General features: G+C 38.9%; 2 protein-coding genes across 5 annotated transcripts in view; one reads left to right on the top strand and one right to left on the bottom strand.

The window, feature by feature from the left end:
* The window catches only part of LOC131683993 (trichoplein keratin filament-binding protein), a 122,854-nt gene that overhangs the window by 67,124 nt on the left and 28,284 nt on the right, over positions 1-27,446 (top strand). The window lies entirely within an intron of this gene.
* Positions 675-26,975, bottom strand: LOC131683995 (peptidoglycan-recognition protein LB). 2 transcript variants are annotated; one of them, XM_058966446.1, is made up of 3 exons: positions 26,243-26,975; positions 1,030-1,347; positions 675-970 (listed from the first exon to the last, which is right to left on the bottom strand). In XM_058966446.1, exons 1-3 carry the CDS (start codon positions 26,304-26,306, stop codon positions 756-758), a joined length of 597 nt encoding a protein of 198 aa, XP_058822429.1. In that variant the 5' UTR covers positions 26,307-26,975; the 3' UTR covers positions 675-755. The 2 variants fall into 2 exon arrangements, with proteins under 2 accessions (XP_058822429.1, XP_058822428.1); XM_058966445.1 differs by lacking the exon at positions 26,243-26,975 and adding an exon at positions 18,646-18,829.

Raw genomic sequence — 27,446 nt, 5'->3', positions numbered from 1 at the left:
GATAGCGTTAAAACGTGTTTTAACTCGTAGTGTGAACGTAGTATTATAAACAACTGGTGTAATGTAGTAGGCGCTCGACAAGCTAAGAAATTCATACATCCAGATACAACGAGAGCCAAAAAACTAATGGATCTAAAACGAAAAAACTTACGTATGATCACAGATTTATTTAGAGGACATCGTCCTGCCAAGTATCACCTGAAAAAATGGCAAAAGTCAAGATGCCATTTTTCGATTCTCGAACTACGAGCCCTAGAGCTCAGAACATATTCTCTGTCATTGTGCAGTACTGTTTCTTCGAAGGAATTGATACTTCGGAAGGCATATCAATATGCCTCGCAAGGTATGGCATACCTGTCCCAAACGGATCCTCAGCCACATAATGTACTACCTGGTTGGGACGACAATTTTGGACAAATTTGTGGATTCGGGCAATTTGTAACAGGTAGAGCAAACAGCAGCTGCTACAAAAGAAAACCTGAGTAGTGGTCGCAGTGGTAAAGTTCCCCTTACAAAAATTTGGTGTAGGTTGAATAGAAAAAATAATATCCCAAAAATAGGGTGAACGTATAAATATTGGACATATTGTATTGCTTGCTTGCTTATGTTCACGCAAGGGTCGTTTTTATGTTATATTCATCCCGTTAAGAGATCAGTCTCTCACGAACACCAAAAACGTATTTCCATATATTTATTAGTCACGTTTTATTTATTTTGATCAACGAGAAAGTTCAGTTTAGATCAGTTCATTCAGTCTACGTTGGAATACTGTTGGGGTCAACCACATCCTGCAACGGCGAGTAATGCGGCCAGTCCTGTATCTCCTTATACAGCCTATCGCCTGGACAATCCGTCGGTCGCGTTTGCCGATGTCCGATGAGTGTGTAGTTAGAAGCAATGATGTTATTGTAAACACCGTACTCTATCAAACTATGCACGGCATTAATCATTTTCTTGGACGGCAAATCAACTGCAAGAAAGCAACCGTTAATGCACAAGTATTACTCTACCTTCAGTTAAATTACTTACATCGCCAATCGCCGATCAAACAAATTCCAACGCTTTTGTCATTATATCGAGGCGCGTGTGCTCCGATTACGTTGAATCCTCGCCCCTGATAGATCCGTCCATCACCGCCCACTGCGAAGCTGTACCCGATGTCATTCCAACCTCGATCCTGCTGGTGCATACGCTGCATAATCTGCATCGCCTTCTGGCATTCCTTTTCATCGTAGCAGGCGGCCGGTTGGTAAGAGTGATGTATGATTACGTACGGGATTGGGCCGGTAAATTTCTCCACCAATTTTGGAGGATGGGCGTCCCATGCGTCGCGGGTTACGTACGGTACTGGATGGGCAGGGGAAAAAGAAATTTGAAGAAGGATTTAGAAAGGCATCAATCAATGATACAAAGGGGAAGTGCTGATTCAGTTGCAGCGAGATAATATTCCTGATCATCTGTTCTATCAAAAGGGGTTGAAAATGATAACGCTACAATTGGACCATATACAAAGTTGTTAGAACAATAAAATACAATAAAATTAATTGTGCCTTTATCAAAGTTGTTCGTAACATCATTCTCAACAACTTTGCTGGTGACACCGAGTTTTTAATAAAATTGGTTTGAAGAAGTACTTATCCATAACCACTTTCAGGAGAATTTATAGCCAAAATTATTTTATCAGAATATTTGCTGTTCAGAGCTGCAAATTTTCAACAGGTTGTTTAGAACTTGAAGGAGGAACAAGTCTCAAATCATGCCCTACTATGTTCAATTCGCAGTTGTTCGTTTGCATCACTCATTCAAACAGCCGAGCTACTCAATCGTTTATATTCATTTTCAAATTCAGTACCCCTGTGAATATCTCTCTACTGGGTTATTGACTAGGTTTTCTAGGCAAAACTACTTTGGATATACTTCTTACTATTCATGTAAGCTTGAAAACTCAAAACATATCTACATTTATCCATAACTGACCTCTACAGAGCAGATGACAACGTTGGTTAGTGAATAAAAAAGCATCAATTTGAAATGAAGACGCACGGTTTAGTCAAGAAGGCTTTGAATTTGAAACATGGTTGGGGTGGATTGAGCTGAAAGTTTGCATTTGAAAATGAAAATCTGCACCACTGCACAGCAGCGGTCGGAAATGCCAAAAAAGTTAATTCAATAGAGGTCAAACCATCGAATATATTCACAGGGTCACTTTGGACAAATTGTTCGTACGAATATTCCCCACAACTTGATAAAAATTTAAATTAGAATTGAATATCTTGGAAACTTATAAATGGTAGAAACAATTCAATGAAGACAATTGATGCTTTTATCTATTCTATATTAATCTCTCAAATATTACGAAGATCGGTTGACTATGTTGCGAGTATTTACCATAAATGTAAACAAAAGTCGCACTCACACGTGCCATACGTGTGTACACCAAATTCTTTTTTTGCACGGGGGATGCGTTCCTTGCAAAAAAAACCGTGTAAAAAAAATCCGTGTTATTTCGAGAAACCGTGTAAAAAAAATCCGTGCTATTTCGAGAAACCGTGCAAAAAAAATCCGTGCTATTTCGAAAAACCGTGTAAAAAAATCCGTGTTATTTCGAGAAACCGTGCAAAAAAAATCCGTGTTATTTCGAGAAACCGTGCAAAAAAAATCCGTGCTATTTTGAGAAACCGTGCAAAAAAAATCTGAATTTTTTTATTAACAGCTATTTGGTTATCGTACTTAACAATGAATACTGTTGGACATTTTAAATGCACAAGGGGGCTGTCAATGTGCCCAGTAGAAGTTTTTTAATTTTTCGAGGAGGTTTTTTTTTAGAAAGATGTAAATTTTTTTATTCGTTAAAAGAAGTTATTGTCCGTTGAAAAGCAACAGTTAAAATGGTAAAATGTTTCAACTATTTATAGTTTGTTAACTTTTTGTAGATTACACTGTGCTACAGCGATTTTAAATTTTTAAAATGAACTAGTATAGCAAATGCGATACAAAGTAATGTACACACGAAATTTTGAAGCAAAAAAACATTTTCTTTGGGACCTTTGTCACAACAAAATTAGCTACGTTGTCATTTTCAGCCGATTTTCGGTTTTGTAACATTTTTTGAACGAAGAAAACTAGACCTTTCGAACAGTATGCGGTCATATACAGTTTGGTACGAAACATTGTTCGATTCTGGGACAACAATATCAAAATTGTAATTTTTTGCGATTTTTTCATGTAAATGGTTATCTTCTCATTAAAAGAATTTTCATGAAAAGTAAAAAAAAATCATTGTGATACAAAGACTCTCTTGCGCAATTGAAATGTCAGAAATTGTCAATTAAATACTCTTTCCTGATAAGATGCAGCAATTGCTATTTTGCAATGTTGACAGACCCCTTCTTTGCAATTAAAATTTCCAAAACTGCACTTTGATGAAAAATTATTTCCTGCAAAGCTGAAAATTCGCTACTTTACACTTAGCGAATCTAGTTTTTTTAACGACTGCAACCTGTGCCTGGGTGGATATCGGTCCGTCCCGCGAGGCAAGCTTTGCAAAATCGTACGAAATGGCGACTATCTGCCAATTAAACACCGATCTTTAGGAGGACTATAAAGTTTTGTGCATGTGTGTCTCAAAAAGTGTGATGTCCTCTAATTTGTCTAATTCTGAAAAAATTTCTCCTGTCAGTGCGTTTGAGTCGTCTGTATCTATACTAACCCAATTTAGAATTAGAACCGCCTTTTGTCTTGTACCTATTCTTTTCTTTCGTCTCCTAGGTCTGAAGCGGATCAATCGACTATTAATAAATATGATAAAAGATGCCAGCAGTATTGGCCCTTATTCGCAAAAACTTTATACACTACAACTGTGCTATATTTCTTCTCGATCTTATAACAGAATTTGAAAATTTCTGTTCTAAATAGTCGATATTGGTAGTTGTTATGATGTACCAATAAGCTAGAGTAGTGACAATATTTTTCAGTTCCACAGATACAATCTCCCTTTATTGGATACTTCAGAGTTATTCGCATCTGCTCTCGGAGACCACCAATCCTCCAAACGACTCAATCTGCTCGAACCGAATGCACATTTATACCACTGAGCATTCAACTCGAACATATCACACCGAGAAAGCGATTTGTTATTTCCAAGAACCAAAGCTCGAGTGAAACAATCAACATTCTCGTAGGTGCCAGTCCTGCACATCTTCTTGGAGCCAGCTAACATATCCAAGCTCGACAGCTAGCAGAATTCACATATATCTCCACCCAAGCGAAGTGATCAGTTCACTTGTAAGTAGGACCACTCATCCACAAACCAGTCATGAACACATCCGTACCAACGAGAATTGATCATACCAGACGAAGGCCACAGGTCCAGCACCAACTTGTCCCATCTCAGTAAAAAAAATAGACTTGTGCCTGTCCCTAACTCTTTGAAAGCTCTATTTAATCAGAGATCACTAATGGGTTGGTAAAAAGAAACATCAGTCGTTATCTCCTCAGACCAAACAATACGTATTGCGTATCCCTGCATATTAAAATCTCCGCTATCAGTTTCTAGCTTATCAAACTGAACAAGCAAAATTAATATACTTTGTGTAGTGGCACTACACTTGGCCATATACCAATTGCTCCATTGCCAATGCGATGTGATATATGAATCGGAATATTATTTGATGATATCTAAAAAGTATACAATCCTAGAAAAACCATTGCCCAACATTATTGATTTTCAACTACCATAACTTGAATTTTGAATAACAACATTTCCTAAAATTGAAAAATACGCGATTTTTACACATTGGCAGATCATCCCCATTTGCATTGCAAATATCCAATGCCATTTATTTTCATCTGCCGTTACTAAATGCCTATTAATTTTTTTTGCCCGGTTTCTCGAAATAACACGGATTTTTTTTGCACGGTTTCTCGAAATAACACGGATTTTTTTTGCACGGTTTCTCAAAATAACACGGATTCTTTTTTGCACGGTTTCTCAAAATAACACGGATTCTTTTTTGCACGGTTTCTCAAAATAACACGGATTTTTTTTGCACGGATTCTCGAAATAACACGGATTTTTTTTACACGGTTTCTCGAAATAGCACGGATTTTTTTTGCACGGTTTTTTTTCACGGGATGATCAAATCATTAAACTTGTATATCGAAATAGGTATTTTATACATATAAATCGTATTATTTTGCAAAACCGTGCAAAAAAAGTCGTGCAAAAAAAACCGTGCAAAAAAAGTGCGTGCAAAAACAGAATCCGGTGTATTGATGACAAAATTTGTATGGTGTGTCATAATCGTGCATGGAAAATTTTCCATAGAAAAAAAGCATCAACTATTAACTTTTATTCATATCTTTGGCTTTATTTGGTATATAAACAATCGGTGAGATGTATTTTGAAGGAAATTTGTCAGTTATTTTTGGTTACAGTGTTGCCAACTATTCTATATTTCCAGTGTAAATCTAAAACTCCATTTTTCTCACACTTCGCGTATTTTTGGTTTGAAAATCATTATGCCATTGTGTTTCTCAGATAATTTTACACATAAAAACATCTTATGCATCACGATCATTTGAGCCAATCTCCAGACACAGTCATTTGAAGCCAAAAAAGTGAAAATTTTTCAGCACCTATCTCGCTATATCTCAGTAACCAAGTAGAATGTCAAAATTCTGAAAACGCCACTTTGTAGAGATTTTCTTTGACAAGTAGGGTGGCATATCTAAATCAGTTTACCCCGAAATAGCGTTTGTCATAAGATAGCACAACAGCGACGTACTATGATCGAACTAAAAAATTAACTTTTTATACAGACGAGGTAGAAAGTTGGTGTCTTCGACAAAGTTTTAGAAATGCTCCATATTTTTCCCTCGTTTATAAAACCAGAAATAATCACATATAAGTGAAAATTATTCTGATAATTGCATAACAAACCAAAAATTACTGAAATTTGCGAAAAAATTGAAAAAAAAAATTTTTTTTAGCTGATTTTTGAATTTGTTGAAAAAGTCAAAAAACATGATAAAGTAAGCTTATCCTATTCATAGGGTTCTAGAGTGCCACGAATCAAACCTATCTTAGCTTTATTGTGCATAGTTTAGACATTGAAAAAAGTACCTGCTTGTGCAATTAGGTTTGCACCATTCTTTCTTTTACGTAGTTAAAGTTGGCATAAAAAATGTTCAAATCTTCTATAACTTTGAAACAAATTATTATTTTTACATACAGTCTTCAACAATATAATGTGGTTTTAATGTCTCCACATTTGTTTGTAACATGGTTTGCACGAAAAGTAGCAATAGAAAAAGTTATAATAAATACTATATTTAAGGGGGTTACCATAGAAAAGGCTTTATAAATCGGTAACGTTAAGTCCTACAAGTTCAAGTTGTTCAACAAAATTCTTCATTCGAGCATTTCTAAAACTTTGTCGAAGACTCCAGCTTTCTACCTCATCATTATAAAAAGTAAATTTATTTAGTTCGATCATAGTAAGCCATGCCAAATTTTATTTTTTTATCAGGTTATATGGGGAATACTCGTACGAATAATTCGTCCAAAGACAATGTGAATATATTCGATAGTTTGGCCTCTGGTGAATTAAGTTCACGTTTTGCCTTTCTCCTATAGAAAGGTTGTGCAATCACTCTGAACATCGTCAACTTAATCCCGACCCGGAAGGCCGTCTGTCATATACCATTCGACTCAGTTCGTCGAATTCGGCAAATGTCTGTGTGTGTGTGCGTATGTGTGTACGTGTGTAAGTATGTATATGACTAAAAATAAGCACATCGGTTACTCAGGAATGGCTAAACCGATTTTTTCAAACCTAGTCTCAAACGAAAGGTACATCGTTCCTATAGGCTGCTATTGAATTTCATTAAATTCCTACTTCTGGTTCCGGAGTTACGGGTTGAAGAGTGCGGACACACAGCAAATTCACATTTTTGCCTTTCTCCTATAGAAAGGTTATGCAATCACTCTGAACATCGTCAACTTAATCTCGGCCAATTTGTTTGACTTGTATAGGTTTTCTGTATTTTGACAGGGGAGTAATTAGGGGAATACGGTGATGGGGTACCCCCTCTCCTCTACATCACACACCACCTTTTCCTAAACCACCCTTCGCTCATCATGTACCTCCCTACCCGAATAAAATTTTCTAGTTCCTCCAGAATAAACTTTCCTAGTGGGTCTGAAAACCAATGAAAAATTTGGTTTCAAATGATTTTGAGTTGAGAAACTAATTTAAATTTTTTTTATTAAGTTCAAATTTTTTGGTGGGGTCCAAACCCCTGAACCCTCCTCCTGGATCCGCTGCTGATTTCAAGTGTTTCAGCGTCGACACATAGCAATTCAAGTTCGAAGCTTCGATTCATTGTACGTATGTGTAAATCGCACTGAATATGTAATAGACATTTCCACCATTATATTAAACATACCCATCCATGGTATCGTAGTTTGGATAAATAAGAAAGGTACAATTGCACCACCAGGTGGATTAAAACGGGTTTTCGAGGTTTACGACCACTGTGCACTGGTGCTGTTATCAAGGCATACAAAATGTGTAAAATTTAGCGAAATTGGACCGTAATATTGCGGGCCCAAATTGCTTGAAGTTTTGTGCCGATTTTTTTTTCAAATTTTTCGCATTTTTTCATACGTTATTAAATATTTTCTTTTAAATTCTTGAAAAATGTTGAAGCTTGATAGATTTGGAGCACATAATGGAATGTTTAAAAAATTGACAGAAAAGGTAATTTCCCTTGAAAAAATCAAATCTGTGCATTTATTCTAGTTTTTTCCTTTCTTTCCCACCATTTTTCTTTTTCACTTTACTCTTTTTTCTTTTGGATATTTTGTTTCAGCCTTTCTTCATAATTTATTTCTCTGCACACATCATAATTAGTGTTCCACTTTCCCATTTTTTTGTATTTTTCTCTTTTTCATTGGTTTTTTTGCTTTTGTCTTTTCTATTATTTGCGCTTGTCTCTTTTGCACTTTTCTTTTCTCTGTTAGATTTCTTTCTGCTTCTCTTTTTCTTTATCCTCTTTTCATATGTCTCATTTTTGCTGTCATTTAACTCGTTTCTATTCCATCTTTTCCCTTAATTTTTTAGTTATTTAGTTTTCTCGTTACACTAATAATCTCGTTTTTCGCTTTTTTGTTGTGTTTCCCTTTTCTATTTTTTTTTCGTTTTTCCTCTTTCCTGTAAACTCTCTTTTTTCTCTGAGGTTGGCAAAGCTGTATTATCATGCAACATGGGGCAAAACTATATCGCCAGTCGATTTACAACTACCAAAGACACCGGTCACGAAATTCTGCCGCTGTCTGAGCCAGCGCAAAACGAACCACAACACAGTACTGTTATCTTGTTTGCATTGTCCTAAGAACAAAGGAAACCGTTCGATCTACTTTTACATCTGCCAAAGTCCCTCTAAACAAGAGTAACGAGCAAAGTGAACGACAGTTAGTGCGTCTAGAACAAAAGATCCATTGTATGTACTCCTGCCATAATGAGTGAATTTGATGAAAAACTGCTGCTTCGACCCAACACAGCGGTTGTTGACTAGAGATTTTGTTCTACACAACCGAGTCTCCGTGAGCTGGAACATTTTCTGAAGGTGAACATGAAACTTAGGCTTAAGGACGTCACCTATCTTCAATATCATCATCTGCGCAGTGCAGTATTGATATCATTCACCACATTAGACCAAGCAAAGAAATTTCCCGGGCCCCGTGGTGGTGGAGGAACGCTACGTGGGAAGCTGAGCTGCAAGCAACCGGGCGGGTCATAGGTGGTGGATAATGCTTAATCGCGATAGCAACTAGTTGTGATTCGCGACCCGAACCAGCAGCGGGGGCTGACTGCGGGTGTGGTAGGACGAGGTAGTGGGCCCTATACGTCCTAGGCCTAAATACCACATGCCCTAAAGCAGCCCTGACAAGGCGAGCCAGTGCCGCCTTTAAATAAGCGCTTAGCCCAAATCCCTCTCCTCCCGTTATCCTTCCTTCCTTCCTTCCTTCTGCGGCTGTTCGCCCATCTAAATATGGAAGCTGTTCTTCAATGTCAGCTTCTTTCACCGAACAGCCTAGATAAGCCATGTAGTGTCGGTAGTGGTTGTTTTAACCGGCTAAGAATTACACTACGGACTACCTGTTTCAGTGGTAAAAATCTACCAAACAGGGAACCCCAATTCCATAGTGTCATGCGACCCGTGCTATGGGTAAAATTGTTGAGGGGGTTTAAAACATTCTCAATGGCGAACGGAGCCTGGGAAGAGTCGGGCGAACTCCACAGTACGTTGCATTACGCAGCGGAACGTTCACTCTACACACCGATTTTTTTTCACCGATGATCCACTTAATTTTGCCGAATTTTTGTTGGCTGGGGGTTTGCAGAGACTCTCGGCTGATGGTAGTTCGGTGAAGTTTTGTTGAGTCTCGATTATCAAATTTCGATGTGTACAGATGAACCTGCCCAGAGGCCGTGTGGTATCCGGCCTAGAATTGAGCCACTGGAGTCCTGCTGCCATGTCGTAGGAAGCGACTGAAAGTAGGAGACCCTAAGTCAAGGTGTAGTTCCGTGCCGAGGACTTAATGATTGGAGGGTCTAAAATATGCCAGTCGCGCACGGAGCATTTTGGGGTTTGCCCTTGCTGTGTTATGCGAATCTCTGACACAGTGGACCATTACTTTCTTCGCAAATCGTGGGAATCAAATGATCATGTCCCATTTAAACCTGATATGGCTCGCTAAATGCGTTAACATCCCAACTCGCTTGGTGTCCTCTAGTTGTTGTGCAATTTGTGTTGGAGATGAAATGTACAGTTCTCTAATCAAAAATGGTTAGAATAGCACAAGTCAATCTCCAACATAAACGTACAGCAACTATGAATTTATCTCGACTCATGCAGGAAGGTAAAGCTTCCATAGCATTGGTTCAAGAACCGTATTTCCATAAAGGAAACTTCTATTTTGGAAAGTTACTTAACACTGCCTTCATTGCTTACAACAAGACAGGCATGACTAACCCACGTGAAATGCCTCGTGCTTGCATTCTTGCAAATAAGGCTATTGACGCGTGTCTCATATCGGAGCTCACAACTCGCGATATCTGTGTTGTCACAGTTACATTGACTGTCGGAAACGTAGACAAAAAATATATATATTGTTAAGCATACCTACCGCATAACGAATCATCTCCTTCTGATGATTTCAAAAGCGTTGTATCATATTGTAGCAGAAATGGGCTTCCGCTCATTATCGGCAGTGATGCGAATGCTCATCACATCATTTGGGGCAGCTCAGACATCAATCTGAGAGGCTCTGAACTGATGGAGTACATAAGTAGTACAAATCTCCATATTCTGAATGTGGGAAACCGACCAACTTTTGCGAGGTCTGGGAGGGAGGAGGTGTTAGACATAACACTTTGCTCTGATAGAATTTTGCATGAACTGGGAAATTGGCAGGTTCCAAATGAAACTGAACCGTCTCTATCCGATCATAAATATATATTTTTCGAGCATTTTGATGTCACCTTCAATGTGGTGACATATCGTAATCCTAAGTCTACAAACTGGGACCTCTTTTTGGAAAACTTAGCGACTAAATTTCATGGATATTTTCCAACAATTAGTCAACTAGACGACTTAGATGACGTCGTGGATACGACAAACTCATTCATATTAGCATCCTACGAAGAAGCTTGTCCACTTCGTACTGTTAAATCGACTAGGGGAACCCCTTGGTGGAGGGCTGAGCTTGATAGAATGAAGAAAGTTATGAGAAGAGCTTGGAACCGGCGTCAGCGTGATGACTCCAGGGCTTTCAGGTCAGCTCGTAGTGCATATAAGAAATGTCTTAGATCTGCAGAACGGGCTGGCTGGCAAAGCCTATGCACTAATGTCTCTAGTCTGAACGAGGCTAGCAGATTAAATAAAATTCTCTCCAAATCGAATGATTTTCAGATGAACTCCTTGAAAACCAGAGATGGTGTTTATGTGACAGACGAAAAAGATGTTCTTAATTGTCTCTTCGACACACACTTTCCAGGTTGTATCGATCCGGAGTTGATCAATGTTCACAGATCTCATTCTGGTGATTCGGACTCGTGGGCGCTAGCACGCACATTGGTTTCCACTGAATCGGTCAAGTGGGCAGTTGACAGCTTTGCTCCATACAAATCACCCGGAAAAGATGGAATACTTCCCGTGCTACTGCAAAAGGGATTTGATATTCTTAAACATGTCTTGAAAAAGATTTTGCTTTCCAGTCTTGCTACCGGGTATATCCCGAAAGCATGGCGAGAAATAACTGTTAGATTTATTCCCAAAGGGGGGCGCTCAAGCTATGAAGAAGCCAAGAGTTTTAGGCCTATCAGCTTAAGTTCTTTTCTTCTGAAAGCTTTGGAACGGATAATCGATCATCACATCAGGAACGTTAGTTTAGTTGAATATCCACTGCACAAAATGCAACATGCATATCAGTGTGGGAAATCTACGATCACTCTGCTTCACGATGTTGTTTACAACATTGAGAAAGCCTTCTCGCTCAAGCAATCTAGCTTGGGTGTATTCCTAGATATTGAGGGTGCTTTTGACAATGTGTCCTTCCAGTCTATTCTGGAAGCGACGCGCGGTCATGGGATACCTGCATGTATCTCAGGTTGGATAAACGCAATGCTTAGTAACCGCATACTTTGCTCGTCACTGCGACAGGCTGAGATACGGAAGTTGAGTATTTGCGGTTGTCCTCAGGGCGGCGTTCTGTCACCTTTGTTATGGAACTTAGTAGCTGACGGCTTGTTGAAGAAACTCAATGAGCTTGGATTTCCAACCTACGGGTTTGCTGACGATTACCAAATACTAATTACTGGACTTTGCATCGGAACAATCTTTGACTTGATGCAACAGGCATTAAGAGCTGTCGAACAGTGGTGTCGACAAGTTAAACTATCAGTTAACCCAAGCAAAACTTCAATGGTTCTTTTCACGAAGAAGCGAATAACAACCGGGGTTCGTCCCTTGCAGTTCTTTGATTCTGAGCTGCTGTGTGCAGATCAAGTCAAATACGTTGGAGTCATATTGGATTCCAAACTGAATTGGTCTGCTCACATTGAGTTCAGAGTCAAGAAAGCGTGCATGGCCTTCGGGCAGTGCAGACGAACTTTTGGAAAGACCTGGGGTCTCAAACCTAAATACATCTATTGGATTTACACGACAATTGTACGTCCAATACTGTCATACGGATGCCTTGTGTGGTGGCAGAGGGGAGAGGTGGTGACAGTCCAGTCAAAGCTAAACCATCTGCAAAGAATGGCGCTCATGGCGTTGACTGGTGCTTTCACCACGACTCCGACTGCTGCTCTTGAGGCACTTCTAAATATCAAACCATTACACATACACTTAAAACAAGAAGCACTATCATGTGCATACAGACTGCAGGTTACTGGGCTTTGGAACAGTAATCATGTTGATCTTGTCATACACGATTGTGGTCACAAATGGTTACATGGGGTGAAGATATTCTTGCTCCCAGCGATATTACACTCACTTGTAGTTTTCCTTACAGGACATTCCATGTTAAGATTCCCTCTCGAGAGGAGTGGTTGTCTGGCTTTATGGAAAGACAACAACAAACGCAAGTGGTTTGTTACACTGACGGTTCTCTGATGGAGGGACGTGCTGGTGCTGGTGTCTACTGTCGTGAAATGAGACTGGAACAATCTCACTCACTAGGTAGATACTGTACTGTATTCCAAGCAGAAATCTTTGCGATTATGTGCGGGGTGCAATCGGCCCTTCAACTGAGTTTGTCCGGCAGAGTTATAAACTTCTGCTCCGATAGTCAGGCTGCAATCAAGGCCCTTAGCTCAGACAAATCCCGGTCCAAGCTAGTGATCGCGTGCCGAACCCAAATCGAAGAACTAAGCATTGTCAACACTATCTACCTTGTCTGGGTGCCCGGACATTGCGGTATTACTGGAAATGAATGGGCTGACGAATTGGCCAGGGCAGGTTCAGCGATTGACTTCGTTGGTCCTGAGCCCGCGCTGCCAATTTCGACAAGTTGGATAAGGGAAAAAATACGGTCCTGGGCTTCGTCCGAGCACCGCAATTATTGGAGAAATCTACAAACGTGTCGCCAAACAAAGGCGTTTCTAGAACAACCATGCCCAGTGGTTTCGAAAAATCTCTTACATTTTTCGAAGCTCCACTGCGGCATGCTGACCAGGGCTTTAACCGGCCACTGCAAACTCAATTATCACATGGCAACTATTCAGCGCGCTGAGTCTTTTTCATGTGATCTTTGTGAATCCGACTACGGAACCTCATATCATCTGATATGCAACTGTCCAGCGGTAGCGCAATTGCGATTACGAGTCTTCAGCCGTCCTTATATAGACGAAACCATGTTTGGTCGACTGAAACACAGAGACATACTAAAGTTTCTTATCCAATGTGGTAAAGAGCTTTAGGCTTATTCGCAGGCAAGTTGAACTACTTGTGAGTTTAATTTACCTGTTGTTTATTTTTTGTTTTGTGCTGTTTTTCCCACCCTTCCAAGTCTACTTCCCCACACCTCCTTGTCCTTTCCTTCCGCTCAGGAAATGATGAAAACACACGGCAAGGCACAAATCCCCGACTATGTACGGGGAACGTGCCATTTGAGCCAATATATTCTGATTCCTGATCATCTGCGCAGTGCAGTATTGATATCATTCACCACATTAGACCAAGCAAAGAAATTCGCTTTACAGAACAACCTAAAACACGTGATTAAAAGTGACAGTGTTGAAATGAAGATCCCAGTGTACATAGAAAATGAATTTATAGATGTGAGATTACATGATTTATCACCGCGTACTCCCCGTGAATCAATTACAAAATACATGTCGCAATTCGGAGAAGTGGAATCCGTTGCACCTGATACTTGGAGAAACTTTTTCCCGGGTACTCCTAACGGTGTTCTTATGGTGAGGATGCGAGTGGAAAGACCTATTCCCTCCTACTTGATTATACAATTCAATTATAATGGAATTAGCATTAAACAGACCACGCTATGCGCCCACGACGGGCAGACACCTACGTGCAAATACTGCAACCAGACGGCACATCATGGAACACCTTGTGCGGAAGATGTTGAGGAGAATGCATCACAGCCAATTCCCTGAACACCTTCGGAAAACCAATCGAAACACAGACTTCAATACCATCACCAGAACCACAAACGATTACCAATTTTGTGGCAGCTGTTCAGGCCATAATAACTACTATAAAAGAAGCATCTAATGCTTCAGAATCAACTGTTAGCACCATCGACGAGGAATCCAATGCTAATGACAGCTGCTTTACTCTCGTAACCCGTAAGGGCAATAAGAAAGGAGGAACATCTGATCGTAAATATGTAGACACCATAGACGATGATGACATCGACGGAACCAAAAATAAATTAATCGACCCACAATATGCACTAGGCGAGCAGACAAATGGTACCTTACCACGAAAGAAGATCTCCCCGTGCAATAGAAAGTTGCGTGGACGAGACCCGAAGGATACTTCATAATATTTTTTGTTCATTTTTATTTTTACATATTGTAATAATTTAATAGACCCACGGCTCCGTTAAGTTACCACAATGAGCCGTGTCAAACAAACGAAATACAAAAAAAACTATATCGCCGTTCACCTCTGATACAGAACTCCTATCCCTTACCACCCCGCGGTACCAACCTGGATACAGGCCACATTGTGCCGTTTCTGCTTGAATCTGGAACTGAGTTTAATTATTTTCGGCAGGTTGACGAATTGGAGCCTGTTTCAGTTTCGTTTTGAGTGGAGGCGGCATTAGTGAAGATCGGCTGGGATCTGTGGTCGTATGCTGACAAGGAAGGGAAAACAACGACGCGTGCGTAAAACTTCTGGTAATGGGTGTACAATGAAAAATGAGAATGATTTCAATACCTTTCTGTAATTAAGGGCTTACACCATTGTAGAGCACGAAAAATAAGCATATTTCTAGAATTTTTCTTGACGCAATAAATAGGTGAATCGGGATCTTGTTAAATGGGATTTATAACATAAGTATTGAATCACACAAAATATTTTTTGCGAGCAGTTTCATCACAAGACGGCGGCTGTGCAGCATTTTCCCCCATGTCAGTTTTTTTGGAAGGGCTCCACGGCCGGAAATCTATCTCCCGTAATTTTTGACCTAGAGCCAAAAACCAAAGTTTTTCTGTTTACTTATATAAATAGCAAGCGTCGTACGTAGGATGTTTTTTTTCGGTATTTTGATTTTACGCGAAATGGCGCACTTTTGAGTGAAAAAACGCCGAAAATGTCATAAAAATCGACACAAAATTGTTACCAATAAGAAATAAAATACTACGTACGGCGCTGAAGAAATCAATTTTGAAAATACTGTGAAAATTTCAAAGCGATCAAAAATCATTTGTTCGAGTTACGTTTTCGGCCAGCTCGAGAAAAACGCGGTTAAAGTTTTCAGTACATACACGGGATATACACGGTGTTGCAGCAGAATTGAAAATTTGAACATTTACGTATTGTTTCGTATTCAATGTTTTGGGATATCATTTTAAGCATCCGAAAGCACATATTAGACTAACAAATATATTTTTTTTAAATTCTACTGTGCTGTAACCTCCTAAAGTAAAGAGCGTAATTTTTTTTCTCTCCAAGAGAATTTGTCTCTGAACTCCCTAGAAATGGGTGGCATGTTTCTTTTCGCTCGGGTGCTGTCAGTTCAATAGAAGGTGGTATCGAAACAGCAAGCACTCCGCGACGTGTTGTACGGTTTTACGAAACGCATGGTCATCGTGGAAAAAAAGTTTACAGTAGACCACTTTCGAGACGAAAACGTGCCCGTGAGTACAGTTTACCGGATCCTGGCATCACTGAGCGTAGCGGCTGTCCGGCGAAGATAATGACGAAGAAGAAGAAGAAGAAGAAGGAAGCGTTGAAAAAGCTGTTCGACAACAAGGACGGAACGAGTTTGCGTGACACCGGCCGAAAATATCACTGCTCCCATACCTTGATTCACCGAACCCTCAAGATGGAGTACATCATCTTTCGGAAGAAGACTCGGTCCCCCAAGTACACGGACGAACAGATAGCGATCGTGAAATTTCAGCGCCGGTGGATGACAAAGAACTACCGCGGGACGTCGTTCGTGCTGGACGACGAAAGCTACTTTCCGCTCTCGAAGACCCACATTCCAGGAAATGTCAGCTACTATTCCAGCGATAAGTCGGCCATACCCCCTGAAGTAAAATATAAATTTAGGAATAAATTTGAAAAAACAAATTGTGCTGTACGCCTGTACATCGCCATATCGGACAGAAGGATTTCAAAGCCGTGGTTCAAGATGAACGGTCTGGCCATCAATCAACATGTGTACCAGGAGGAGTGTCTTACGAAAATTCTTAAAGGAGCATCATGCGAATGGGAAGTACGTCTTCTAGCCGGACAAGGCATTTTCCCATCACGTCAAGAAGACGCTGGAGTATCTTAAACAGAAAAAGATATTGTACGTTCCGAAAGAAAAGAACCAGACCAACTTGCCCCAGTGCCGTCCCATTGATGATTTTTTCTGCTCCCTCAGTGCCCTTCTGCACAAAAATAATTGGCGGGCCAAGGATACGAAGCAGTTGACGACCAGGATTCGGAATTGTATCCGGAAGATTGACGTTAGTGCCGTCCAGCGCTCTTGTGGGAGCATCGCGACTAAGTGGCGTCGTACGGCTGACCAGGGCCCCTTCTTCAATATTTATTAACGTTTTTTTGAAGACTACACATTATGTTTTTAATAAAAAAAACTGAATTCGTTGAATTTTTTTTTGTTTTTTAACTACATGACTGAAAAAAATCTTATTTTTTATTGAATACCCGTTGTATCCGTCATACAAAGTAAATCTTTCGGTACAGTTAATGGTTATTTTAGGCAGCTCAAAATTATTTAATGTTTTTCTTTTGTTTGTTCGATCGATCAATATTTTGATTTTGCCCTTTTACTATTGTTTTTTTCTTGTTCTTGTTTTCTTGTTATTTACCGCTACGATTTCAGCTATTTCAGCAAGTTCGGAAAAGTAACGGAGTTGTAGTTGGGTAAAGTCGCATAAAGTAGAAGCAAAACTCTCAGTATAAATAAGCAGCACTCCCGATGGCCGGCCGTCCGGAATTCAAATTGCTCGGTCTCTATCAACAGCAAGTTACAAACTAACATTCCTTTCGTTCCCCGGTAGAACAGCATTGAACGTGGTCGGCGTTTTTATTGTCCATTTTATGGAAATTTGATTCAGTGAAACATGCACAGTGAGAATGTTTTACTGCTCCCAAGCATAATTTTCTTGATTCATTGTTAATTTTCATTTATTCAGTCAATCACGAAGTGCAACAACTGGCAGTCTACCTAAGCTAAGCTAAAGCTAAAACAGCTCGGATTTTCACATCACGTATATCTCAAAAACAAAAGCATCCCAAATTAAAGTCAATGCGTTGAATTGTCTTTTATTTGAATTTTTCAGTCATTACTAAAATAATTACATGAAATAAGTGTACACATAAATCAATATACATGGACCCACATAAACAATCACACAGTCTCGTTAAATGTCATAATAGTTTGAATAGTTTCTATACTGCCCATAAAAGCACAAGAGTCCCATATTGAAAAACAGCAAGCCGAGAAAAACGCTGATGAAGATTTACATTCTCATTGAGCCTTATGGATGGGACAACCATGTTTTGGTATTTTTTCGATATTTTCTAAACAAACCTGTAAATCTTTTTTGTGTATTGCGATTCAGTGGAGTTACAGAATACAATCCAACATATAACTTATTTTCGACAAAAATCCATATGGGACTCTTATGCTTTTATGGGCAGTATAGCTTTCAAGTAGATGAACGGATATAAACTAATAAAAAACAACTTTACATAGAAGTACGAAAGTTGTTAGGGGACGGGCATAGCGTAGTTGGTAATTCGATTACCTTGTACGCAGCTCACCTGGGTTCGATTTCCAACCCCGCACGTAGGGTTAGAGATTTTTCCGAAAGAGATTTTTCTAACTCGAAAAAGAGGCGAATGACCCTAAGATGAAAACCTCTATAATCAAAAATAAAAAAAGTATGAAAGTTTTTCTACTGATAACATAAGAACAGCAAAATGAAACACGACAAATACCAGAAATGAGCTTCCTGTTTTGTAACCTCTCACGACATGGGAGTAGGAATCCAGTGGATCAATTATTGGATTTAGTTCTCGAATATCACACATCTTCTTGGTTTGTTGTGTTTGTGGAAAACTAATTGTGTTATTCAACCTTCCTGACAACTCGAAATCCACATATTTGTCATCTGGTTTGTAAAGAAGAAAAACCGTTTGCTCCATATACTTGTTTGTCAATTACATTTCCAAAATAAAGTGCTCCCATGGCGTGTACTTCCCCGATTCATTTATCTCGTTCAATTAAACTGTCATCACCGCTAATACCGGAACGGCTAGCCGTAAGTGACCACTTCATGAGACTGCATTTCGTTTGTGGTAATCTTTTTAATCGGTCAAGATAAGCTGCCTCGTCTATAATGACTATTAGGCTACAAAGCGTACCTTGTGCATCAAGGGCATTGTTTGGCTTGTCCTCCACTGCTAATCCGTTGTCCATCGTAGCCGATGAGAAACACGCGAAAACAAACGTTATCAGATTCCGCAAAACACTACTCAGCCAACTTTCCAATGCTACTGCATCTAGGCTCTTGAATACCGACATACAACAATGTGACTCAGTGAACTTTGAATAGTACTACCTACTAGGAACCGTCACAACCGTCTATGAAAGCGCCCAGCGAAATTTATATTTTTGATTGGGTATCATTTCACCTTGCTAGCAAGTCACACGTTTTTTTCATGTTGAATAAAAATCCCCGCCACAGCAGGCAGCAGACTGTTCAATGTTGTTACGTTGTTTTTTTTCTTCTTTGAATGCGATATGCTGTTCATCGTAAGCGGTAGGTACCTCGGGGTAATTGGGATAGTGATTGTTTTGCTCACACAATTAGGCGATAAATGCACAGAGGAATTAGAACCAATTCCTGGTCAAAACCCATTTTTTATTTTTTAATAGGTTCGTTTATTTGATAGACACGTCTGTATTTGTTTTCTTTGTTTTATTTTTTAAATCTTAATACCAAGAGATTAAAATTTGACATAATTTTTTTATTTTTGATCTAAGAGGAAAAAATTTACAGCTATTATAACTTGTACAATACAGTTCGGGGGAATATTTTTCATATTTGATTTAATATGATTTAATTTAATTGTATATTAAGGATATGTTAAAATTTGTTGAAAAAATTTAGCAAGAATGCAAAAATGTGTTAATTTGAGGGGATTTTCCACCATTTTTGGTTAGATATCCAGCATTATTGGATATCCAAATTATTAGATTAGATTAGATATTGTATTGTTATAAAAATGCGCGAGTGCATTGTGTGTCCTATTTCAGCTCATCTTTAACCAATCGCTATCACAAGTAACGTTTCCTGCGCATTGGAAAAAAATCGGTCATGTTTCCCGTTTTCAAAAAAGGAGACAAACAAAATGTTGCATATTATACAGGCATTACTTCGCTTTGTGCTCGATCGAAACTGATCGATCTCTTAGTAGGAAATATCCTTCTTCGCAAAACTAAAACACTCATCTCAATCAAGAAACATTTATTTTTCCTGGTAAATCAAAAATTACTAATTTAGCTCAGTTCACTTCACATTGCATTAAAAACATAGACACTGGTGTGCAGATGGACTCCGTATATACCGATCTAAAAGCGAATTTTGATTGTGTTGATCATTCTCTGCTGTTGGAAAAAATTGAGTCTGTACTAGCATCGCCCAATTTCATCGAATGGCTTGAATCGTACCGTAAACCGGGGTTACTTTGATCATCGGGGTGATTTTGATCACTCGAAACTTTTTTCGTAGATCGCTTAATTAACCAGAATAGTCTACCGAATCATATTAGTTTGAAATGATTTTTACTCTAAACTTATGAAATACTGGTTTGTTATACTTTTTGAGTATTTTGTTCGGTTTTTGTGTACAAAAACTACAAAAAACCGAAATTTGACTTTACCTTATTTTTACAAAGCTTCATAAAGTGTCTATTTTTTATAAAACAAATAAATCTCAGATTTGAGCAAGAGTAATAAATTACAAGCAAGATTTTATTTTCCTTTAGAGTGGGATGTACCAAATTTACTTTTAAGCGTTTGTTTATTTTAAATACAAATTTTTTGCGAAACTAGTTGGCAATTATTTCAAAAAATTTTAAGCTAAAACTGAAACTTTTTTTATTGTTCAATATGTCAACGTGCTAAAATGGATGAAACATTTTGTACATTGATAAAGCACTGAAATAAATCAATTTTACCAGTTTTAAAGGTTTTCAGAATCTTTTATTCTAGTTGCACGCAAATTATACGAATGAAAAAAATTGACATCAATAACTTAATGTGGATGAACATGCAGGTTATCAAAGTCACCCCGGAATACGAAAACGGACATCAACTTGAAATCATTTTTGGAAAAATAGCTGTAAGCGGACAAATTTCAGGCACAAATCCCCGACTATGTACAGGGAACGTGCCATTTGAGCCAATATATTCTGATACATCAGTACATGGTTTAAAAATATTAAACTTGAAAAAAATGTGTTGCGTCTAAAAATATGCAATGATTACTTGGAAAAGTGATCAATGTCACCCCGGTTTACGGTACCTCAGAAAACGTTCCCTCTCTGTGAAATTAGGAAACAATAAGTCATATAGCTTCACAAATGCATATACCTTCGGGAGTGCTGCAAGGGAGCAATCTTGGTCCTTAGCTGTTTACTCTGTTCTTCAATGACGTTTGCTTTGTTATACTGTTGGATACAAACTTGTCTAACTATGAAGCTGTTATAATAACGTTTTATAATTTACTAATAATCCTTTTGTTGAAATTGGACGTTTTTGGAATTTTTTGCTAGCGATTCTTCACCAACCCATTTCTTGTTCAATATTATACCATCTTAGACTTTTAGACCATTTTATTAATATTGGGAGTAATTTAGTTCTTTGTTTTGTCGTTCAAATGACCCTCATATTAATGATTATTCTCTAGATTGACTGGTACCCGGTAGTCGCCATTTTGAATTTCCAAACGTTAATCATCAATTTCTGATGTCTATTGACCACCTCCTTTCAATGGACACCCATATTGATGATAGTTCTCTCTATTTTGTGGTACCCGGAAATTGTCATCTTGGCTTTCCAAATGGCGTTAATCATCAATTTCCGATGTTTACTGATCACCTTTCAGACAACAACTTTTTTATGATGATTCTCTCCATTTGCTGATGATCGGAAGACGCCATCTTGGTTTTTCAAATGGTGTTATTCATCAATTATCAATGTCCACTGACCACCCCGTTTCAAATGACCCATATATTGATGATGATTCTTTCTATTTTCTGCTAACCGGAAGTCGTTATCTTGGATTTCAAAATAGTAAATTATCAATGTCCACTGACCACCCACTCCATTATTATCAATGTCCACTGACCACCCACTTTCAAATGACGCCCATATAGACAATGGTTTTCAGTTTTCACTGTTTTGTGGTAACCAGAAGTCGCCATCTTATACTTCAAAATGGCGTTAATCATCAATTTCTGTCGTCTACTCACACCCCCTTTGAAATGACGCCCATATTGAGCGTCTATTTTCTGGTAACCGAAAGTCGCCATCTTTAATTTCAAAATGGCGTTAACACTCAGGCACTCGCGCTATTATCTACATTTAGGCGACCTCCTGAAGCTACAAGACGATCTTGTCTGAATTTCAGATCGTTGTGCACTCAGTGCCCTCTACGACCTCCAGAGGGTTAGTCATCAATTTCTGGTGTCTACTAACCAACCCCTTTCAAATGACACCCTTATTGATGATGGTTTTCACTAATTTTTGTGATAAATAATTTCCGGAACCATTCTTAGGATAAAAATCAAATATATATCCTCTTAGGGCAAAAGTGATATATCTTTGTAACCCATTTTTGCAGTCTACTGTCTACTTCTGCCTGAGTCAGACGTACAATCGAACCAAGTGAAAAGTAAATATCAACCTCTCGATCTAGTGTGCATGGTCTCGAGAACAAAGGAAACATTTCATTTATTCTTGTCATCATGAGTAAAATTGACGAAAAAGCTTTGCTCCGAAACAACGCCGCGGTCGTTGACTTAAAATCCTGTTCAATACGTCCGAGTTTTCGTGAAGTAGAATACCTGCTGAAGGTGACTATGGAGCATAGGCTTAAGGATCTATCTTCAGTATCATCATCTTTGCAATGCAGTATTGATATCTTCAGTATCATCATCTTCGCAATGCAGTATTGATATCATTCAACACGTTAGTCGAAGCTGAACGTTTCGTTTTGCAAAACAACTTAAAGCACGTGGCTGAAAGTGATAAAATTAGAATCAGGATTCCCGTGTATTTAGAAAAAGACTATAATGGGGTTTTTAATTGAAAAACGCCGGGGCAGCGGATTGCACTGGTGTTGCATTTTCTAGCAGAAGAGCAGGCCACTAGACGTGCTTCATTCCCACTTCTGCTAGAAAGTTCAATTCACGGCCCCAGTGTTTTTCAATGAAAAACGACATAAGTAAGGCTACACCCAAAACTTGGTACGGCAATAAGAAAAATGCTCTTATAGCAAGACGTGTAATACTGAAATAGTCCCAACAAAAAATCCTCAAACGGCAATATCAACACATTCAAATCTTCTCTGCGTCACACTCATATTTCATCAATTCTTATACAAGAAATATAACGCGTCGGATTGTCTAGATGTGTGTAACACTTCGCTTGTCATTGTATTGCGCATCAAGCAAAGCAAACACAATGTGGATCAAGACGAGTTTCGATTTTCACTACGCGACACATTCCGTATTTGAAGATCAGCTCACACTCGGCTAGCTTCAAAGTACAGTCAGAAAAAACCGACTCGGACTAGTGGTGGGGTATTTCAGTCGGTGTTAAATAGAAATTTCTTCTATATCACAGACATCAACAGCAAGCTAACGACTGCACAAAACATGAGCAGTCCTTCCCGTCATGTACGGGAAGCAAGATGTACGGTTTGGATCCATATTCACTAGACAACACGTTCCATGGAGACATAACCGGGAAGTCTAGTGATATGGAGAAACTGACTCTTCTTTAGCATCTGTACCATACACTTAAAATTAAGCATCAGATTCGCGGTCCGCGCGCGATCATTCAAAAATGCACGCGAATATGGGAATGGTCACATAATTATAAAATTGAATTTATACACGCAACGAACACGTTATCATAAAAATGCTTGAGCCCTTCGCGATCTCGCAAACATTTTAACATCCCGGTGATAATTTCTCAAAGGCGGTCACAAGCGTGAATGTATAAACTCCTGCCAATTTAACCCCCCGGAAGTCGCGCTTATGGCCCACTGAACGAGCAGCCGCTGGTTTCCTAAGACGATTTCGCTAGATTTTCAGAACAGCGTGCACTCAGTACACTAGCGCGACTGCCGGAAGGTTAAAAAGCCCTCATATCCACTGGACAACATGTTCCATGGTGACATGACCGGGAACTCTAGTGATATGGGGTAACTCACTCTCTGTCAGAATGTGATCCGTACACCGAAAACTAAGCATCAGAATGACGGTCCACGTGACCATCGAAGAACACACGCGAATATGTGAATGGCCACAGGGTTACACAATCAAATTTATACACACGAAGTCACATACACGCGACAAACACGTCAACATACGAAGGCTTAAACCCTTCGCGATCGTCTATACACCTACACTTCGGTAATAAGGTAAACGTCATAGTACTTACGAAGTTACAAACGCGGTCTCAAACGCGAACCCGCAAACGTCCGTGTTCGCGCGATCATGAATCGGTCATGTCGGGAAATCTTTACCCTCCGTCCTAGCAACTTAGGCTCATACATTCAGTTGAACCAATCAAAAAATTAAGCTCATATCCATTAAACAACATGTTTCATGGTGATATTTCTGGGGACTCTAGTGATATGGAAGAACCTACTTTCTTCTAGAATCTGAACCGTACACCAAAAATTAAGTATCAGATTCACGGCCCGCGCGCGATCATCCAAGAACACACATGAATATACGAAAGGTACACGGTTACAAAATCGGATTTATACAAGCGAAGTTACATACATGCTAGCACATGCGGCATACAAACGCCCACGCAATTGGACACGTTAACGTACAAATGCTCAAGCCTTTCGTGATAATACACGCGAAGTCCCTACACACCAAAAAATAATGAAAATTAAGCGACATGTAAATCAATACGAATGTAAACATACAAAGCTTAAATCAAAAAATTGATTGAAAATTAAGTTGAACTCGATGGACTCAATGAGAGCATCACAAAGCATGTGATTTTACACTTTCGTTCATGTAATATTACATGTCATTTATTTTACAGCAATATGTGATTAAAAATACATTCAAGAGCATTGGTTTGCCGTTTAATGAAATTGTAATTTCTAATCAACGTGTAAAATTACAATAAATATCGCTGAAAAAAGCACGACAAGTTGTGTGTATGTGCTGGAACTTAATTTTACATTCATATTCATGCTCCAAATATGTGCATGAAAATAAATTTAAAATTACAAAATATTTTTTTCTGTGTACGCCCGCACATATCTGAACCGTACAATGAATGTCACATTAAGAGCAACGACCCGCTGCGATTGACCTTCAACAGCGTTTTAGTAGGCGACATTGCCTGTCTCGTCTGCAATTGTAGTGAGTGATTTTGACGGGGAGCCCTTTCGAGAACTTAGCTCTATAGCTCCAGTAGGACAACTCTCGAAAAAAAAAAATAGAATTGGTCGTACTTCAAATAAGTTCAATTTGTTTGTGATAATTGCCGAATATGTAACCCTAATTTTTCCGTTAAGCTTAAACAAAAACTCAACTTTTTTTAATTTTTTCCGCACATCGAAAAGTTATCAAGTTACCAGTGATTGAAAAATGTTCAACTCCTAAAGTTCCAAAACGCAAAAAAATATCATATTCAGAAAGTATGCGTATTCTCCTTGTCAGTAACTAACATCAATTTAATGCTAGTCAGATAAGTCCAAACCAGCACCAAATTGGAGCTAGTTAGACACTAAAATCCGAAAAGTCACACGTCTTTCGTGAACACTAAACAACGATTGCACACACAGGTAGTCTCCGGTGCACAGTGGCACCTCCCCATACAAAGTTGTGACAAAATTATACAAATTGGTTTATGTGGCTAAAAATTGGGTATTTAACTAATTTTGGGTAGCTGAATCCATTTCTGCTATCAGTTGGAAAAAATTGGAAGAGGTATAAAGATAAATTGCTGAAACGACATTAAATTTTTCAAATGCTTTTTCTTAATATAGAACAAAGGTAAATCATTTCTGTACAAAAAGCTCATATCTACAGTATAGTATATTTATTCTTCTTTCCAAAAAACTTAAAACTACTCCAATCGGCCATGTAACTGGTCTTGAGATATCGCCATTTGAAGTTTGAAGGTGCGAACAATTCTATGGAAACGAATTGAATAGAAATCATCGACATCACTTGCTTCAACGACATGTGAAAAATGCATTTTTCATCCGATGATCGTAAAATTTTGAGATACTTTTGTTCGCACCAGGAGAAAAATAAAATAAATATTTTAGAAAGAATTACAAGACATTGATTTTTGGGGTTTTGTCACTCGTCGTGCCACTGTGCGGTGGGCCTTGCTGGGTAACCAATCGTTTTAAAAAAAATTAGACACTTTGGCTTGGAGGCTGAAACCTGTAGATAACATAACCGATCTGCTGAGATGTAGCTATGGGATACTCTTTTGACATCGCATATTTTAGAAGCAAATCATTATTGTGTTTATATTTAGATGGCAAAATTCAAGATTGCCATTTTTATTGATACCGATTGTCTTCCTTTTGAACAGTGATCCTCTATTCCTATTTTTTTAAATCTTTTCACTACAAGTTGTTGGATACCCCAATCATGGGATCATTTTTAGTTTCGATCCACTGCGCAAAATTCTTTGTTTTTAGTTTGTTCCGCCATAATTTATAATGTAGTTTAGTTTACTCACGACATGCTCGAAGTCCATCCATCAGAAAAAGAATAACAGCTACTAATACGGCGAGGGATTGCATAGTAATTTCAATTGAGACCAACGTTATTTTGTGACACAATGAAAGATTCGCAGTTGCAAGTTTTCACTAACTATCTCTACCACCGTGCGGCAATAGTCAAAGGCACATGTAACTCTTTTTATTTGTCCCGAACAACTACTGCGTGCCGTTCTGGCGTTATCAAGCACCGCAAATAAATCACTGCCATTGCCACTGAAATTTACCCGTATTGTTATCAATCGACAATGCACGGCCGGCTAGCAACTTAGGAAACAGGTGATTTGAAGTATGTTGTTAATCATCTAACGCTACACTGTAGTACGGAGTATATCACAGGTCAATGCATTCGAGTTTCTCACGCGCCACAAATATGTATCACTAAAATGTCGACAGTCACACCTCTTCAAACTGAACTGTTTTTGTCACAACCAACTTCCTCGTCACCTCGTAGCTCTGAGCAGCCGTAAGCGTGTTGCTATAATGCCACGCGAGGTGCTTCACCGTAATCAGAAACCCGGGCCGAATGCCATCAATTAGATGACTGTTTATCAAATTCCATTAACGTCAACGATGAACGAAACTTGCGAAGTCATCGCGTAGTACTACTGAAAAAAACTAAACAATTGCAAATTAACCAAGCGCGCTCGTACGCGCTCAAGAATAGCGACGCCCACTTTTCGAATCCACGCATGGGTCGGAAATGATGGAGTGGGGTGAAAGCTTTGACTTATTTATATACTTTTCAGACAAACGGTGGACCATCAAACACTTTTGTCGGTGGATATATGCGTAAATAAAGCCAGAGCTTGGGTCGGCCGTTGGTTTACGCGCCATATGTGAAATATGTTGCAACTGGCTGTCGCAGGCACGTGCAGTAGGTGTTAAAAGGAAATGTGGAGAAAAGGTTGTTGATTTGGTTCAGTATGTTGTTTTAATAAACTGTAGCACAATTGAGAAAGGATAAAACATTAGGAAAACGAATTGATTGCCGTTTCTTGTATAACAAATATAGCCTTGTAATATGCAGTTCGCATAACCCAATTAAATAGGTAGGGGTGACCGGGGCTGGTTGGCCGAAGGGGCAGGTTGGCCGAGTGCCTTTTATGAAAAGGCTATTATGCGCAGTAGCGACATCTATAGTGATTTTGGTGGGGTATTAAG

This window comes from Topomyia yanbarensis, chromosome 2 (genome assembly GCF_030247195.1).
Source record: "Topomyia yanbarensis strain Yona2022 chromosome 2, ASM3024719v1, whole genome shotgun sequence".
Lineage (NCBI taxonomy): Eukaryota > Metazoa > Arthropoda > Insecta > Diptera > Culicidae > Topomyia > Topomyia yanbarensis.
The sequence above is the reverse complement of the archived record's forward strand: the minus strand, read 5'-3'. Positions and strand labels throughout refer to the sequence as shown.